General features: G+C 43.9%; 1 protein-coding gene across 1 annotated transcript in view; it reads right to left on the minus strand.

Annotated features, from left to right (window-relative positions):
• Positions 1-12,583, minus strand: part of LOC133363729 (probable E3 ubiquitin-protein ligase HERC6) — a 48,366-nt gene extending 35,783 nt beyond the window's left edge. Inside the window, exons 1-3 of the mRNA XM_061583047.1 lie at positions 12,249-12,583; positions 8,141-8,297; positions 2,563-2,639 (exon numbers count right to left, since the gene is read on the minus strand). Coding sequence (XP_061439031.1) covers positions 2,563-2,639; positions 8,141-8,297; positions 12,249-12,495 — 481 coding nt within the window. The 5' untranslated portion in view covers positions 12,496-12,583. The remainder of the gene's footprint in view (positions 1-2,562; positions 2,640-8,140; positions 8,298-12,248) is intronic.
• Between the last annotated feature and the right edge of the window lie 5,953 nt (positions 12,584-18,536).

Raw genomic sequence — 18,536 nt, forward strand, 5'->3', positions numbered from 1 at the left:
CTATTTTCAGAAATTGACCAAGATTATTATTGTATGTCTTTATGCATTATACTTCTTTGTGGTCAGACTGCAAATCAACTTCACGTAAAAGCAACCATCACTGCTTTAGGCAGGATAGAACCAGGACAGAAAGTTTTGGAAAATCTATTTTTTATAACTTAAGATGCTTTTGTTAAAACACAAGGGACCTCAGGCCAACGTATAATCAGCTATGACAGATCTAATCTTTTTGGTGTGGTGGAATGGTTTGAACGCAGATTCTCTCCACTTTAAACAAATGCCAAAGGTGGCAGTGAACATGTGTTCAAGTTACCTCGACCAGACTAATTTTAAGAGTCCATAGGTGAGCCAAGATTCGCACTGACAATTTCCATCCCATCATTCATACTCTTAAATCACTTTACCAACTATTGCCATACTACTTTAAGTTGCAGTACTGCTTAATCAGGCTGGTAGCTTCTCTCAGCCTATACAAGACAAACAGGCCTAGCACATCAGATTTCACATATTCTAAGGAAGCTTCCAGATGGGAATTTAATATCACAAACTGTTGCCAACAGGTTTCCCCCCCAAAACTTATTGAATTCCCCCCCCCGAATAGGGAGAATGTGGATTGAATGGGGGGAAATATGGCCTGTCTTTTGATGCCAACAACATCATGTGGACACTACAAACATCAACAACTATGTCCTGCATACACCAATTTGGAAGCACCCTAAATTTCTTGTGCTCTGCAAGACGAAGCTTGTTGCAGAATTCTCTAGCTCCACTTCTATCTTTCTTTTCAGTAGTCCTTTCTTCCTGGGACAATCATTTCCCAAACCACTACAGAACCCACAAATAGGAGGCAAATCATGAAGAATTTGTCATCAAGACAACATTCCCTTGAGCAGTCTGAAAGACCACACTTACCTTTGGGGTCAGCCTGACTCAATCCCAGCTGATGAGCATTGTTCCTTCCCCATCCGTACACAACTCCAGAAAGAGACAGAGCAAAACTGTGTGACCCACCAGCAGCCACCTGAGCCAGCGGGATGCCATCAAGAGCAGAAACTTGCTGTGGCCGTTCCTGGCACGAGACTCCTTTACCAAGACCCAGCTGGCCATGGATGTTCTGCCCCCATGAGAAAACTCTGCCATCTTCATTGGCAGAAGGAGAGGGAAGAGAAAACTGATTACACTCACCTAGCAGCTTCTTCACAAGCCACTAAGGCTGGCAAACGTTTTAAATCAAGGGAATCCTTTCCATGTCAAGTTCTCTGCTGAAGAGCCCCTTCATGTCTCACCTGGAAACACCTGGGGTTGCACGGGATTTCTGGGCATATTCTACAGCAGCATTTCCCAACCTTGGGTGCTCCTATGTTGCTAGGCTCCAACTCCCATCATCTCCAACTGCTGGCTATGCTGGCTGGGGCTGCTGGGAGGTGTAGTCGAACAACATCTGGGAACCTAAGGTTGTGAAAGGCGGCTTTAGAATATCCACACTTGACAATGGCAAGGCCAACTGGACTTCATATATCCACATTCCCCTGCAGTTGCAAATCTGCAGAGCAATATCCATTGTGGCAGACAGGTAATGGAAGCTTGCCTGCTGTTACTGATTTTCTGGTAATGGAACTGATGTTGCAGTTTCTCTGTGAGAATTGATGGGGAAAAGTCACAGCTCAGTGCTAAAGCACATGCTTCATATTTAGAACGTCCTAGGCTCCATCCCTGATATTTCTAAGTAGGGCTGGAGGTGTCTCTCTTTGAAAATCTGGAGATCTACCGCTAATCAGTATAGGCAATACTGAGCTAGACAGGCCAATGGTCCACCTCTTTATAAGACAGCTTCCTACATTGTGGCAAGGAAATTTAAGGTGGAATCATGGAATAAATATTGGTAGCTTAACAAGTTATTTAAACAGTCTATTACTCCAGTGGAATACAGAAGGTGGCAGCTTTCAAAACACAAGTAAAACAAGTAAGAAGCTACTTTTTAAGATGAAGTCTTAAGATTCTGAGAGGTGGTCTGAAATATACCCAAGGTGGCAATCCGTCACGTCCCATTGGGGTAAGGCAAGGGAATCTCTAGCCCATGGGTCTAATTAGGCCCGCCAAGCCTCCTCACTTGGCTTGCGAGGGCATTTTGGCCAAGCCATGCCCACTTGTGATGTCAGGTTTGGGGCAGGTAAGAACTTGCCTCATTCAAAAGGGGATTTGCAGGCACCGCTGATCAGCAGTGCCTGCAAAGCCCTTTGCAACGGGCCTGGCAATTGAAAGCGGCTCCTGAAGACCCCTGTGGAGAGGGGGAGAAGACCACCTGATGTCATTGTGACATCAGGCAACTGACAGGTGGGTGGAACTTTGCCAGGGAGGGGTGGGGAGGGAATACATCAATCTGGCCTGCTAGCCAGATCCAATTCCCCAGCCCTGAGCTAAGACATATGTAAGATTCCACTGAAGATGTCTTGAGAATCTTTATTATTACAATAGTGATGGAAAACCAACTCTTTCAAATGAACCATATAAATGGAGCAAAGATTGTCCACAGTAATCAATTAAGTCAAAATGAATGATTACCTTTTGCCAGTGCTATGGAGTGATAGTGACCACAAGCAACTTGTATTATTTTGTGTTTAGATAAACCATCCACGTTCCTGTAAAAGTTATGAAAAGAATGAAGAGAACATTTAGGATTTTACAACTGAGGAAAAAAATCTATGAGCATTCTTGACACAGAATGAATTTATTAAGCAAGTGTGCTTAAGAGTTGCAATCTTATTGTCATTAACACTTTAAAATGAGGGATGGGCATTTAACAGGGGGGAAATTAGTTTGGTCACATGACCAGTCAAATAATGGTGAAGGTTTGTTTTAATCAAATTTATCTTTATTGGTTTTAACAGGGATACAATAAAGCAAGGCAAACATGCACAGTAGAATAAAAATTTAAACAAACAAACAGCCTTCAGTAAGCAATTCAAGGTCAAGGTATAATGAATGCAATAACAGTTCTCCCATTAGAACCAGTCACCTTAGTAAGAACCAAACCTCCCCAGAAATTGTGGTGAAGGAGGCCAAACTCGCAGAAAGCCCGACCCGCAAATGTTATAAGGGGCCACCAAACGCCTTCAAAATTATGTTTTGGCTGTGCCTCTGTTCAACCGAACTTGGTGTATGAACCTTTCCACCAGCGTGAAATGCCATACCATGTGCCACAAACCCTCCAGTGTTAAGGGAGAAGTGGAACAGCAGTTATGAGCAACTTACAATATAGCTCTAGTTAGTAAAAACAAGGTAAGATTTTTTTAAGCACTCTATGCATTGCAGTAGGAAAAAAGGGTAACAACGCCTACGGCGGGTCAGGAGGAATAAGTTGCAACAACATGGCCAAGTTTTCCTGAAAAAATACGAATCCAAAAGATTGACACCACTGGGCACATCTACCAGAAGTATTTTTAAAGCATTTAACAAAAAGGCGATCATTACCAGATTCAGTTGTATGCTAACCACACACACAACCCACACACACACACAACCCCCCACCTGTTGTGAAAGAATGAAATTAGCTTTAACAAATTTTAAATGAATGATTATAAAGTAATGTTATGTTTACTTTCTATAAATGCAACTGATTCACTAAAGCAGTCATTCTCTTTGGCTTTCCTCCAGAACACTAGGGCCAGCCTACAGTAACATGTATTTAAAAGGAAATTAAACAGAACAAGGAGAAAGTCACAGCAACTATTTCAAAACAAAAGCAGTGTTTAAAAGTAGCTGTGCTAAGTAAGCAACAGCCAGTTCTTTGAGCATCAGCATTGCCAAGGGTTTTTTTTCCACCTCCATCAACAAATCTGTCACCAATATACCCCTCTGACTACGACTCAGCTAGGGGAACAGGCAGCCTTCCCTCCTGCCTAACAAAGGACACCATAAAAGCTGCCATCACCAACTTGGCAACCTCTAGATATTTTGGACTGCAACTCCCATCAGACTCAGCTGGTACTGATGGGAGTTGTAGTCCAAGGCATCTGGAGACACCGAGGTAGCAAGGGCTGACCTACACAGTACCAGTCTTGACTGTAGGAAACATTTGACTACAGTAAAATAAGAGGTAGCCTGCTGACCAGCATGCCAACCGTTATTTAGAGTTGTCATTTCGTCCATCTTCACAACAGCTCTGCGAGATGAATCATCATCTTGTCTTTTACACATGGAAAAAACGATCAGAGCGACTTCCGGGAAGGGTGACTTAGCCTGTGCCTGCTTTTGAGACGGGCTCCTGCCTCAAAAGAAGCTTATTCAGATATATCAGTCAGATTTTTTTTTTTTTTTGACTGATTAAACTTCTCCCGGGTAGGGAGAAACGAAGAGATTAACCTCAAAGCCTATTTTTGTTGGGACGACCAGATCTCATTAATTTATGGGACGAGGTCCAGCCGACGAAGGTGGGACGGATTTTCAACAACAAGCTCTATCTGATAAAGCGAACGTTCATCTTATCTTCTAAGAGAGAACGCACTAACAGGCAAGCACCCTTCTTTCTATATTTTTCTTTTACTTGACTTAAATTGTTGCTGTTTAAAAGAGATTTGCCAGATTGATCGGTTTTTGACATCTCACTGGGGAGCCATAACTTCTCTCTGCTACTCACTAATTAATAGCTTATCTCTGTTTTTGTTGCAAAAAGCTGTCCTGGATTTGCATTCTAAAGATATACACAGAAGAGGGATTTCTATTCCAGATTTTTATTTTGAAGAATATTATATTGTCTGAGACTACTCTCTTTTTGGTCTATTTTATTTTGACGAATCTGTTTCCTGACGACCGCCATTAATTGTTTCGATCCTGGGAACTGCATTTTGTTTACTTAAGCATGGAGAGATAAGGCTGTCTGCTCTGTTTATACTGTGATGTCACCAAGTTTGGAGTATTAACCCAATTGTTGCTGAAATAAGAAGTGGTTTTCCTATATTTTTCTTTTAAAATGGCAATTAAGAAAGTGGCTGAGAATCTGGAAATAACTATGTTTCAGAAAATAATGGATGAGATTGAGATAACGAAACAAAACCTGCGACAGGGTTGTAAGGAGCTGAAAATTGAATTGAGTAAAATGAAGCAGGAGATTAAAGATATAGGGGTCCCTGTGAGAGAGGTGACCCTGGAAGGGGTCCCTGTGAGAGAGGAGACCCCGGAGATTGGAACAAACGTGGAACAGGAAAAAGATTTGGAGTCTATGGACTTTAGAAACAAAATCTATTGTTTGGAGACACAGGAGATTAAAGACATAGGGGTCCTTGTGAGAGAGGAGACCCTGGAGACTGGAACAGGGGTCCCTGTGAGAGAGGAGACCCTGGAGACTGGAACAGGGGTCCCTGTGAGAGAGGAGATCCCGGAGATTGGAACAAACGTGGAACAGGAACAAGATTTGGAGTCTATGGACTTTAGAAATAAAATCTATTGTTTGGAACTCAATGTTATCTCTGAAGAAATTAATGAAGATTCTAGAGATAAAGTTATCAACGGCATGGATAATCTTCTGGACTGGATTGATGTGATGGAGCCCAATATAGAGAAAAGCTATGGAATTAACTGCAGCCATGTGACAATGGAAAAACTTTCAAGAGATGACCCAGTGTATTTTGAAAAAAAGAACAGAGATATGATTTTACAGCAGTATTTCAGCAACCTATTCAGAATGGATGGCAAGAAAATATTTGGGATAGAGGTAATTCCCATCAGACTCTTACTATATGACTATGGTTTTGACAGCAAGATTATTATGGAATACTGATAATGGAAGATTGGATACTGAAATTACTGGACTTAACAAGACTACTGAAGATGGAAGATGGAAAATGGAACTAATAGGGATAATAGAACAATGGCTACTGAAATTACTGAACCTAACAGATTCTGATGTGATGGATTAATTGAAATGTTTATTTTGACTATGGTTATGACAATAAGATTATCATAATTAGTAATGAGATGGATTAATCGATATGCTTATCTGGAAAAAAAATTGATAGATATATTTCTTAAAGAATTGAAACCTCTCTTTGACTTTTTGTGGAAAGAATAAAGTAATGTTTATGAGATTTGATGATTAAGTAAGATAACTACTGGAGGAAAGTGATTTTATAATATGACTTAAGAGACAGGATTGTTATATATTATAGACTTATAACTGATTTGATCTTTGACAAATGGGAAGTCAATATTTTACTCTTTATTTTTTATTTTTTTTTTATTTTTTTTTTTTTGTTTAACTATTTTTGATTTTGTTTTTTGTCTTTGAATGTTTTATGATTTCGTCTTGTATGTTTTATGAAAATTTGAATAAAAATTATTGAAAAAAAAAAAGAAAAAACGATCAGAGCTATACATTAACGCAGTGAACAAACGGCCTGCCTCTACCTGTTCAGAACCCTTCAGGGCTCCTTACCTCCAGGCAAGGGCTTGAAATGGTATGCATAACGAAGGACCAGCACAGGTAGGGCCATTTCCTTCTGTTTTATCTCCGGTCATCAATCTTTGTTGCAGCTAATTTTACATAACCAAGGAAGAGTAACTACAGTGGCAGTTCTCTCCATGCATATCTCCCTGTCAGCTCCTCTCCTCTCCTCTGTTAGGAGGATTAGAGTCAGAAGAAGACATTCCGGCCAGCGTTATGATGCCAAGCAACTCTTCTGACGTTCATCGCCTGCAAGAAAGGAAGGTCTGTACAACTCAGGGGCAGAGTCCTTACTTTATGCGCAGAAGGCCCCAGGTTCAATTCCTGACATCTCCAAGTGGGGCTGGAAAACTCAGCGGCTTTTTAGGAGGCAAACATACCACAGGTAGAGGAAAGACAACTTCCCAAGGCCACTGCGAAGAAATCCTGTTTATCTGAATTAAGTTTTAATGGCTATTGTGTAGCGTGTTCTGAGACTTGTATTGTAATGTACATGGTAATGTATCTGATGTGAGAAGTTTTCTGTCTGGACCAGTGAGAGTTAGTTTGGGCCTCAAAGAAACAGGCCTACCTTCTAGCCCTCTTTTGCATACTGTGAATTCTAACATCATCCCTTCCTCACAGTATGCAAAAGAGGGCTAGAAGGCAGGCCTCTTTCAACTGGTGGGTGCAGGTTTTGAATGTTCAGTCAGACATTGTGATTGGCTGGGGCTGGATTAGAGGGACCAGAAGTGTATATATGGCCAGGTGCTGGTCAGCAGTGAGCCAGTTGCTTGAGGAGCTGTTAGTACCTGGTGTTTGTGGGGTCAGCTAGATGACAGCAGAGGAAAAGGATCTGGAAAGAAAAAGGATGACCTGAGAGGCAGGCGGAGTGGCTTGGTGGCCAAAGACATTCTGAGGACAGCTGAATCACTTGGCTCAGGCTGAAGAGACAAGAGGAGAACCAATCTGGAGAATGGAGGGGAGAAGTGGGAAGCAGCTTGGGACTGCGGTCTCTCTGGTGACTGGCAGGAGCACCAGAGGGAAGATTTCCAGGGCAGTACGGCAAGACAAACCTCTGCATTTCAATAGGTCAGAAAAGGGTCGGAAAAAGAGGCTTCCAGCAGAGTCCTCCGTCATAGTGTTGGTGAGGCTTAACTGGGGTGGAGAGAATAAAAGAGAAATTTGGCTAAAGGGTTTAATAGGGTAACTCACTGCTTCCTTAAGGCTCTCTTCGTTTAACATTATAAGCTGCTGATATTTAAAGTGACAGTAACAAGTTGACAAAGCATATATTCATTTAAAGATACAGTATTTTAAAATAACCAGGTAAGTTTGTGCACTTAATCATCTTGTACTAAATAAACTTAAACGCCTTTGTTAGAAATAGTACCTGTATCTGACCAGCTTTCTACCGCCCCTGTACCTCTCATTTACTGAGTTATTGATAAATTAGAGGGAATGTGAGACTGAATGGTGGCAGAGGCATGGGCTTAGGAGAACCATTGGAGCGGGAGTTGGGTTTTGTTATTATATAAAGTAAGTAAATACCCACCTTACCTCCATAGCTACCAATACAAAGGAAAGACTTCCCAAGACCACCAAGTACAGCCATAGCTGATAGAGGAATTGAATTCTCATTTCCCTGGATGCTGAAGTCAGTAGTCTTACATCTGCTACACAACTCTATTTTGACAACAGTTGGGATTATTAACTACTTACTTTGGAATTAAACGGTCTTTTAATTCTCCAGAGCCTAGCTGTCCGAAAGCACCAGCTCCCCATGAGAAAACCTTTCCACGGTTACAAATGGCCAACGAGTGCTCCTTCCCACAGCTTAGATGGACAATAGTCTGCACTTCCAGTGCTTGGATTAGTTCTTTCAGGGATGAAGGACACATAAAAAAAAAGAATATTCATTTGCATGACTGTAAAGTCATCAGAAGAATATATTTATATATTCCATGTCTGTACTGTGTGGAGACTAATACAAGATTTGGTTTCTCACTGAGAATATTACTTTTTTAAAAGAATGTATGTAAAAAGCTAAGTTTCTAGATCTCATGATTAAAGCACATACTGGACACAATATTCCTGTGAAAGAAATTGAATTTTAGGAAGGTAAGTAGTGATTCTTTTTCCCATCCCTTAGGTTCATCAGTTTCCCTCTCCATTATTGTAATTAATCATAGTTAAAGCAAACTGCAGCCATGATTTAGGTCTGCAGTTCCTATCCTTCAACTGACCCAGAAAGATACTTCTGTACACAAATCTCCTTATCGCTGGTTTAAGAACATGGGTGACAGATATTGTTACCAGATTTGCTCATGCACAAATATGTACCCATGAATCTGCATCTTACATGTGTATTTACAGAAAGGCCAATTTAGGGAAATTAGCACTACTACTCATGGTCTTTACTGAAGATGTTTACACGGTAAATCCAAAACATTCCTTCTTCAAGGATCATTAATGGGCAGTGGTGCGTCAGCCTCTTAAGAAGACCTGCCTGGACCCAGAAGTGTTTAATAGCTGTCACCCAATGGCAACTATTTCCTTTTGGGCATGATGCTTGGGAGGGTGGTGTCAGTCCAGCTTCAGCCATGTTTGAAGGAAATTATCAGGATCTATTTCAGCCCAGCTTCTGGCCTGGTCAGGGCACTGAAACTACCTTAGGTTACCCTAGTGGATGACATTGTCAGGAGAGATGGGGTGAATGCAACCCTGCGTGGTCTCCTTGACCTCCCAACAGCATTCAATACTGTTGACCACAGTATTCTTCTGGAGCAGCTCTGGGAGTTGGGAGCACTTCAGTGGTTCCACTCCTATCTTTAAAGCCATGTACAGAAAGTAGTTATTGCCGGGGGGGGGAGGGAGAGAGACTATTCAGCACCATAAGAGTTATGTGGTAAACTTCAAGGTGCTGGTATAAAGCCCTATACTTCTTGAGGTCAGGATACCAATGGAAGCTGGTGCCACCAATGTCAAGGGGGCAGTGAATTCGGTTTCGGCACCTTGGACAGCTCCTTGAAAGTTTGGACTAAAACTCGGAGCGGATTCACTGTCCCACTGACATTGGAGCCACCAGGCTCTACTGCCTGAAAGATAATCTCAGCCCTTATTTGCCCAGTCAGTCACTGCGCTCTGCAGGTGAGGGCCTCCTGCAGACACCATCTGATCAGGAAGCCCATTCTGCACGACACAGGAAGCAGACCTTTAGTGGTGTAGCACCTACCCTTTGGAATTCACTCTCCATACATATTAAACAGGTGCCATCTCTGTTGTCTTTCTGGGACCTACTGAAAAACATCCTCTTTCAACAAGCCTTTCAAGCTGACATCTTATCTCACTCTGCATCTGTATTGGAATTGTTTAAGATGCTTTGTTTTCAAGAAGCTTTTGGTGCTTTATTTGTTTGCCACCCTGGACATCCTTTGAGAGGAAGGGTGGGATAAAAATGTTATTAATAATAACTATCTGAAGCTGCAGGGAGATGTCATCAGGAGATGTGGAGTGAGGTGTCACCAATATGTGGATGGCACCCAGCTCTACCTCATTGTTTAATTTGAATTGGAAGCTGCTCTTGAGGTGCAAGATCAGTGCTCTGAGGTGGTGATGGGCTGGATGTGGGCCAATACATTGAAGTGGAATCCTAAAAAGACAAAGGTGTTATGCGCTCCAAGATCCCGAGTTCACAAGGTGGGAGACACACAGTTCTGGAAGGGGTTGCATTGCCCTGGAAGGGCAAGCCTATAGCTTAGGGATGCTCCTGGATCCAGCACTATCACTGGAGGGTCTGGTAGCCTCAGTGGCCAGGAGTGCCTATTTCCAGATATGGTTGGTTCACCCACTTCAGCCCCTCCTCAGACACGACTTGGCCACTGAATTCAATGCTCTAGCAACTTCCACAATGGATTTTTCCAACGTGCTCCTGGTAGGGCTGCCTTTGAAGATAACTCAAAAACTTCAAGTGGTCCAAAATTCAGCAGTCAGACTGCTAGCTGGGGTTCCATTTAGAACTCGCATAATCCCTGTTTTAAAACGGATGCACTGGTTGCCAGTTTGTTTCTGGACTCAATTCAAAGTGCTCACATTAGTGTTTAAAGTCCCAAATGACCCAGGCTCCTCTAAACTACTCTAAATCTTTGAACTGCTATCATCAGTACAATAAGGTCTGTCGCCTGCAGTCACATCCAGTATAGATCCCAGGGTACTGTGGATACTTCTAAACTAGTGTCTCAGTGTGACTATATGCGCAAGGCATGGGTTCACAGGCAGGCACACATTGGTGCTCAAGCAGATTTGGTAATGATAGAAGAGGGAAATCTTCCTCTTTTGCCTGGCTCTTTTCTTCTTGAGGGAGGGAATGGAAGCAGTAAGAAAAAGGAAGACTGCAGAATGTCATGTCACTTACATTTGTTCCATTCCTCTTCAAACGGCGGTATTGGAGTGCTGCTTTTGCACTCATTACAAAAATTATATTTTCCAGGAAAGTATTTGCTGAAGTGTCTACTGCAAAAGGTCAAGTTTCTACTCGAAGTTCAGTTTGAACAAGCTCCCAGAGCAGAGAAAAAAGGCATTTAAAAAAACCAAACAAAATGGGATATCAGCTACTGAGCCAGCGCTGAACAGAAAGGAAACCTAAAGTGTTTTGTTTTTGGCAGAGTGACTCATCTTCTGGTAAGCGGAAACTGAAACTTAAGGCTCCTAGGATATTTTAGTGGCTTCTTCCTAGGAGATGGGGGTAGGGCTGAAATATTTTCTTTCTGGATCTCGACAGGAGAAAAGACGAGACCACCACCACTTTAGAAGCAGCAGCATCAATTCAATCCGCTCACTGACCCCCAGGCTTTTCCTCAATGACCCACAGACAACACTCTTGGTTAAAGGGCGCTTGTGGGTCAGAGAAGACAACCTCTTTACAGAAGTGGCTCTGGATAGAGACAGCCAATGCTCCGGCAGCCTGCACCTTGGAATTAAACGGCTGCGTCTGATTCACCCATAATAACAGTTCAATCGTTCTCGTCCCACCCCAGATCGATTACAATCCTGTGCACATTTTCTGGGAGTAAAATGTAAGTGCGCACTGCCTCACCGCCCAGTAAACGCGCACTAGATTGCAATCCTTATCTGGGGGAAGGGGGGGGGGGAATGGATGTCCACAGGAATTTTTGCAGGGGGCGGGGAGCAAAGTAAAACATTAAAAGGGGAGAGCAGGTTAACCCCTCCAAAAGGAAAATAGTACCTGTACATTTTGTCTCGTACCCCAAGTTCTACAAATGCTAGAAACGTCTATGTATTTATTTTTAAAAAACCCTAGGAATCGGGATTAGGGTTCATGGGTGGCTCTTTACCGCCCCCTCTCCCTCACACCCAAGGTGGTAAGAGAATGCCCTAGATGTTTAGGGAAGAGGGATTGTCTCCAGCATATTACAGACTGGAAAGGAGAACAAAGAGGCGGAAGAAAAAGCCCACGTATTCTAGGAAGAATATCCCAGACCAATACGCGTCGGGAAGGGGGGCACCTAAAGTTTCTCTCACTGCGCCTGCGGGGGAGGGGGAACAATAAAAGCAGCATTAAAAACAATCTCTCCGGCGTCGGGAAGGGAGGAAAAGAAAATGCATCAAAGGAGATTCTCCGTTAACTTAATTCTGCATCTCTTACGACGGACTTTGCTCGATGCGGTGCGCGCACCCCACCCCGGATTGGAAGAGATTCTTCGTAGTCCGAGCTGGAAAACTGGGGCTGGGGCGGGAAGGATACAGAGTATCCTGCCCACCCAACCCCTCAAAGAAACACGCCCATCACCTCTTCCTCCGGTCCTCCTACCTGGCACGTAGGAGCGCTGCCCTCCCGGTGGAAGCCTCCTGCCCAGCTGCCCCTGAGCGTTGTCCCCGCAGGAAGCCACGCTGCCGTCGGCGCAAAGCAGCAGCGTGTGCCGCGTCCCGCAGGCTACCATCACCACCTCTTGCCCCCCGGCTACTTCTGGGCCCCGACGGAAAGGGACCGGCTCGGGGGCCCCTTCCTCGCCCAGGCCCAGCTGGCCAGAGGAGCCGGTTCCCCAGCAGTACAGCATGGTTTGGCCCCTTACAGGCCACCTTTCTCGCGCAAACTTTGACGGAACTTTTCTCCAGCCGAATGAGCATCTCCTGCACGCAGCTGCTAAACCTGGCGTGCGTCTCGAAGTCGCCTCGCCCCTTCCAGACAGCCTCGCCCACAAAAAGTTGCCACCTCCCTCCCAAAAAACAGGACCTCTGTGCCTTTAATTTTCTGCCAATACACGCTGGAATTCGGGAAGCGAAGCTTACCCTATTATTGCATCCCTTTCCTTATGGGAGGAGGGAGCTTCTTTGTGCTCTTAAAAGCACAGGACCAGGCATTAGAAAAATTGGCAGCTATTAATAATTCTTTGTTCCACCTAAATGCCCTCCTGTGTATTTTAAGAACTGCACACCTGCACAGAAAATCAAGTCTCCTAGCACTACAGTACATCACCCCAGTTGCTGGGGGTAAGTCACACTTGTTCAATTTCAGCCTGTTGTGCAGCTGTTAAAGGCACAGGAGCATTGCCAAGATTCGGGTTTTTTAAAAAAAGAAAAAAGAAAAAGCAGCAAGATGGTATTTTTAGTTTGTATGCCACACCAACCAGCTTTCAAGGCCACAGCTTCAACTATATCACTATAACCAAGCTTTAAACTTGCAGCTTCCCACTCCTCCCCAGAATTAACCTGAAAATCCCACAGGAGGATATTCTCCTTGAACTAGAAGCAGAGTTGAGATAAAGGAAGAAGCTGCCTTCTTCTGACTCTGCAATCTTAACCATGTCCTTTTGTCAGAAGTAAGTCCTGTTGAATTCACTGGGGCTTATTCCCAAGAAAAGCGAGATTAGTTTTTCACTGGTGATCACTCGTGGCCGAGTAAGATTGTCTTCCAAGATAAGGGGCTCATCCAGATGGAGCGGGATAATCCAGGTTTTCCATACCCGCTCTGTCAGCTGAGAGTCCTCACTTGCCCCTTTTCCCGCTCCTTTCCCGCTTTTTGCTGATATTAAAAACACGCTTTTTTACCGGCCGCACACGCAGCCCGAACATGCGGCATCTTCTCGCTTTTTTCCTGTCCATGCCCCCAACACATCCCACTATGTTCAGATTCGTTGGGAAAATATGACGTCTGCTCCACTCTCCCCTTCCACTGCTATCAGTTCTGCACATGCGTGCTTGAACGCGGAAGCGCGAAAGTTTGAATTTCCTGTGGGCGCAATGGAGGTCATGGCCCAAACCGAATTTGGAGGAGGGGGCCACGAGTCCTCCCGTAGCCTTTGGGGCCCTGGGCAAAATCATAGGTGGCTGATGAAAGGGCGGCAGGCAGCACAAAGAACCCACTCAGGCAGGGGATTCGCACCTCCCCCCTAAAAGCCGTGAGCACGCCTGCTTCACAGCTGATGAGCCGGGATTGGGCAGCACAAGGAATTCACTCAGGGGATTCAAACCTCCCGCCAAAGTACCTCACACAAATCCGATTCACAGCTGATGAGCAGAGAGGGGGGAAGCTGTCCAGCCACTCATCTGGGGATGTGGGGTGCCCCAAGAGTGGGAAGCGGCTTACAAGGCTGCACGGCTACAAAGGAGAAAAACACGCCACAGCCCACCCAGCTTCTCATTGCACACAAACAACACCTATGGTTACGGTGTCCCCCACTTTACACCATGTCTGCTTGGCAAGTCTTGCAGAACTGCGCATTCGTGGTAAACCAGAATAGTTATTCCATTTGGCAAGCGAGTTCTTGGATATTTCCCGTTTCAGCTTGCCAAACACCCCCTCTGGTTACAGTTAGCCATAAGTCAGGATCGCAGCTAATTCCGTTGCTATGGGCGAAAGGCTATAGCTCTGTGACAGAGCACCTATAGCAGCATATCTGCTTGGCAAGTCTCGCAGAAATGCGCATTCGTGGTAAAGCAGAAAAGTTACTCCATTTAGCAAGTGGCTTCTTGGATATTTCCCTTTTCGGCTTGCCAAACACTCCCTATTGCAGCCATTTATAAGCCCCTGCAAGTACATCATAATTTGGGCGCAAAAGTGATTTGTGTTTCCCCTTCCAGTTTCCCCTTCCTTCTGCTGCTTTCACAAATATGCTTTCTTGCATTTCTGCAATCACGTTAATCCAAAACGGTTAAACAGCTTTTCCACCATGACTTCCTGCTTCTGCGCAAACCTGCATTTCTGCACCTGCGCAGTATATCCAACAGCACTGATTGGCCACGTTTTCCCAGGCGACGTTTCCACACAAGCGCAAACGTGCAAAGGACAGGATTGGCTGGAAAAGAGGAGGGGGACTGGGGAACCGCCCCAGGACCGCCCATGCAACAGCGTCATCTCTTAAATCCATGGTATTGCGTCCAAGCGGCCGAAGCGATTCACGCTTTTAAAAAGTGTATCGCATTTTCCGCGGTTGTGCGAAAGCGGATTTAACCGCGCGAAAACGCACTTTTGCACTCGGCGTCATCAGGACGACCAAAAAATAATGAGAACACAAAGCGGTCATGTCACACATTTTGCAGTCGTCTGGATGAGCCCAAGGTCTTTAACAGTGACTGTGGAGGCCAATTCTGGATCCACACAGCCTCCCACAGTGAGGACATAGGTTTCCAGATGGAAGATGGTCATGATGAGGATTTGTTTGACGTGCCTTCTTCTTAGCTTGTTTGTCCCGTTCACCCTGTATTCGTGCTTTTTCAAAGTCCACAGCACCTTTGATAATAGCCGACCTCCATTTGCGATGTTTACGGGCCAAGACTTCCCAGTTCTCGATGTTCATGTTACATTTTTTTAGATTCGCTTTAAGAACATCTTTAAACCTCTTTTGCTGTCCACCGATATTCTGTTTTCCATCGTTAAGTTGGGAACAAAGTAGCTGCTTTGGAAGACGGTGATCAGGCATTTGAACAACATGGCCAGTCTAGTGAAGTTGATGTTGAAGGATCATTGTTTGAACGCTGGTAGTCTGCTTCTTCCAAAACGCTAACATTAGTCCGTCTGTCTTCCCAAGTAATTTGCAGAATTTTCCGGAGGCAACATTGGTGGAATCTTTAAAGAAGTTGGAAGTGGCATTTATAAATGGTCCATGTTTCACAGGCATACAGTAAGGTTGGTAGTGCAATGGCTTTGTAAATAAGCATTTTGGTCTCCCTGCGAATATACTAATCCTCAAACACTCTACGCTTCATTCGGGAGAATGTGGCACTCGCAGAGCTCAGATGATGTTGAATTTCAGCATCGATGTCAGCTTTTACAGAGAGATGCTGCCAAGATAGGGGAAGTGATCAGTGTTCTCCATTGTCACACCATTAAGCTGGATTGATGATGCTACAGAGCAGAGCTTGGAAGTAACTAGTTACAAGTAACGAATTACTTGTAATTCATTACTTTTTTGAGTAACTAGTGGGTAATTCCTTTACATTTTGATTGTAATAGAACTAGGAGTAATTTTACTACTTTTGTGGAGTAATTGTAATGTTTCCAGAATTACTTTTGGGCATTACTTGGGGGGGGAGCAGGGGAAGTTTTCTGCTCCTGTGATTTGTGGATGAAAATCATGTGCCTCAACTGGGCTTCTGTAGCTCTTTCCTCATGCTCTGTGGATGGGTAGGAGGCGATGAGGGAGGAGGCGGAGAGTGAGACAGGGTGCAGTGGAGAAAACAATTGTTTAAAAAATGGATAGTGGTGGTGAATAATGGAGTGGAGGGAAAAAAGATCCGGAGGTCAAGAACATGGATAAAGGATGAGAAGGAGGCAGCAGCAGAATGGAGATAAAGAACTGTGGAGGTGAAATATGACAACATGTGTGTATGTGTGTGTGTGAGAGAGAGAATGACAGAGAGAGAATACTGTGTTTGCACTTGGCACACAAAGTGGCCTCCACCACCCTCTCTGCCTACTGTGCTGCATTTGCAGTATTTTAACCTTTTTGCATCTCAGGGGAAAATGTTTGTTTGAGTGAGTGTCCCTTAGTTGGTGGGAGGGCAGGGTCTGGGAGGTGGTTAAATGACAGAGATTATGCTGGCTGGCTGAGTGGGGGGGGGTTGCACTTGGTTTGACGTGCAAAGATCTGAGTGGTGGCCTCTGCCTCCCTCCCCACCTCTCTTACCAGCGGAGAGACCACCATTGCTATCTTATGAATAAAAATAATTATTCTACTACCTCTGTATGTGTGTGTTTATTTTTAATGTTGTTTTAGGCTACTTAGATGTGCAGCAGCCAAGGCCAGCACCTTGTAGGCGTTTTTTTAAAGTAACTGAAATGTAATTGTAATGATTACTTTGGAGGGAAAGTAAAGTAATCAGTTACTTTCAGAGCAATTGTAATTGTAACGGTAATTACTACTTTCTGGGGCCATGTAACTGTAATGTATTACTTTTTAAAATTAATCTTCCAAGCTCTGCTACAGAGGGACTAGTGCACACCTGTTGATGAAGCACTTTGGGTTTTTTAATATTAAGTAAGAGCCCAAGCTTTCCATATGCTTCTGCAAAGACATTTAGGATAGTTTGAAGATCTTTCTCTGAATGTGCAGAGACTACATTATCATTGGCATATTGAAGTTCTGTGACAGAGGTTGACATTACCTTACTTTTTGCTTTCAGCCTACTGAGATTAAAAAGCTTTCCATCTGTTCGATATATGATTTCCACACTAGTAGGAAGTTTCCCCTCAATAAGGTGTAAAATCATAGCAATGAAGATAGCAAATAAGGTAGGAGCAATGACACATCCCTGTTTTACGCCTAATCCGACTCTGAATGGATCGCTCTGAAAGCCATTGTTGTCCAAAATTGTCACTGTCATGTTGTCATGAAGGAGTCGCAAAATATTCACAAATTTATCAGGGCATCCAGTTTTCAGAAGGATGGTCCAGAAAGCAGTTCGATTCACAATATCAAAGTCCTTAGTCAGATCAATAAATGCCATATATAAAGGTCGATTCTGCTCACGGCATTTTTCTTGAAGCTGTCGTGCAGTGAAGATCATGTCCACTGTCCCCCTGGAAGGACGGAAACATTTTGAGATTCAGGGAGGACATCCTCTGAGATCAGTAGGAGGCGATTTGCGAGGATCCTTGCAAGGATTTTACCTGCGGTAGCAAGAAGAAACGTACCTCAATAGTTCCCACAATCTGTTCTATCACCCTTCTTAAAATGGGTGATAATTATGGCATCCCTAAAGTCTTCCGGGATCTCATCCCTCATCCAGATTTTTTCGATGAGCTTATGAAATTGTTGTGTAAGTTCAGGCCCACCTTCTTTAAAGACTTCAACAGGAATCCCATCAGGTCCACTAGCTTTGTTGTCCTTCATTTGATTGATGGCTTTACTGACTTCATCCAAATTTGGGGATACTGCAAGCTCGTCTCTAGTTTGTTGTCGTGGAATTTACAAGAAGACCTCACCAGCCACAATAGAGTAACGATTAAGGAGGTCGTGGTAATGTTCTTCCCAGCGCAGTGCAATAAACTCCTTATCCTTAAGAAGTTTGGTACCATCCACTGAACGTAAGGGATTTGTACCGTGATTTCTTGGTCCATAGATGGCCTTATGGCATTAAAAAAGCCCAGTGCATCGTGAGCATCTGCAAAGTATTGCAGCCTAAATCAGTGAGCTGAATCTAGATCCAGATCTACTGGTAGATTACTGGATAGTTTAATTGGCAAAGGTTTCTGACTCCCAATTGTTTAACAATAGCAACTGCAAAAAGATTTGCCCTCCCTGAATCAGAGCCCCTGCCCTGTAACTAAATCAGAGGTAGATATGTCCTAGCATATATGCAGGTCAATCCAGGGAACTTCCAGACTGTCACTATTTTCGGATGTGATTGAGGGTACCTCTAGACTATTGCTATTTTGCAGGACGGATTTAAGTGCATCCTGTAAATTTGTGTTTGTGCAATTAAAATGGATTAAAGTGTCTGTTGTCCTGGTACAACAAATCCACTTTTAAGAAGAAATTGGCTTTTTGGAGCTAGGAAAGTGACAAGGTAATGCACTGAAAAGTATGGGATGAACTGGAAGATGTATAATGCAAATCAGGAGGAATGCTCATTGTCATATAACTGCCCCGCAAACGTA

Source organism: Rhineura floridana, chromosome 9 (assembly GCF_030035675.1).
Source record: "Rhineura floridana isolate rRhiFlo1 chromosome 9, rRhiFlo1.hap2, whole genome shotgun sequence".
Lineage (NCBI taxonomy): Eukaryota > Metazoa > Chordata > Lepidosauria > Squamata > Rhineuridae > Rhineura > Rhineura floridana.